General features: G+C 57.0%; 1 protein-coding gene across 1 annotated transcript in view; it reads left to right on the top strand.

The window, feature by feature from the left end:
- Positions 1–384, top strand: part of DNAJC16 (DnaJ heat shock protein family (Hsp40) member C16) — a 15285-nt gene that overhangs the window by 12052 nt on the left and 2849 nt on the right. Inside the window, 1 exon segment of the mRNA XM_018558170.1 lies at positions 40–291. Coding sequence (XP_018413672.1) covers positions 40–291 — 252 coding nt within the window.

Raw genomic sequence — 384 nt, 5'->3', positions numbered from 1 at the left:
GGTGAGCGATATTCACGGAGCGGCAGAAACGTTTGTGAGCGATATTCACCGAGCGGCAGAAACGTGTGTGAGCGATATTCACCGAGCGGCAGAGACCTGTAATCCCCTTCTCTCCTGCGGCAGAGTTCCCCGGAAAGGTTTTGTGGAGGTGACGGAGTTGACGGATGTGAATTATATGAGTAACCTGGTGAAGCTGCGTCCCGGTCACCTGAACGTGGTCCTCCTCCTCTCGCACTCCACCAAGGCCAGCCTGCTGCAGAAGTTCGCCCAGGAAGTCTACATGTTCACCGGGTGAGTGCCGAGCCGCCAGATTGGCTCTTTCCACTTTCAGCTCATTATCTTCGGGGGGCTGTGTGCGTGCGCGAGGGCTGTGCCCGTATTAGG

This window comes from Nanorana parkeri, unplaced genomic scaffold (assembly GCF_000935625.1).
Source record: "Nanorana parkeri isolate BGI_ZX_2015 unplaced genomic scaffold, ASM93562v1 scaffold323, whole genome shotgun sequence".
Classification (NCBI taxonomy): Eukaryota; Metazoa; Chordata; class Amphibia; order Anura; family Dicroglossidae; genus Nanorana; species Nanorana parkeri.
Note: the sequence above shows the minus strand (reverse complement) of the source record. Positions and strands in the feature narration are given on the sequence as shown.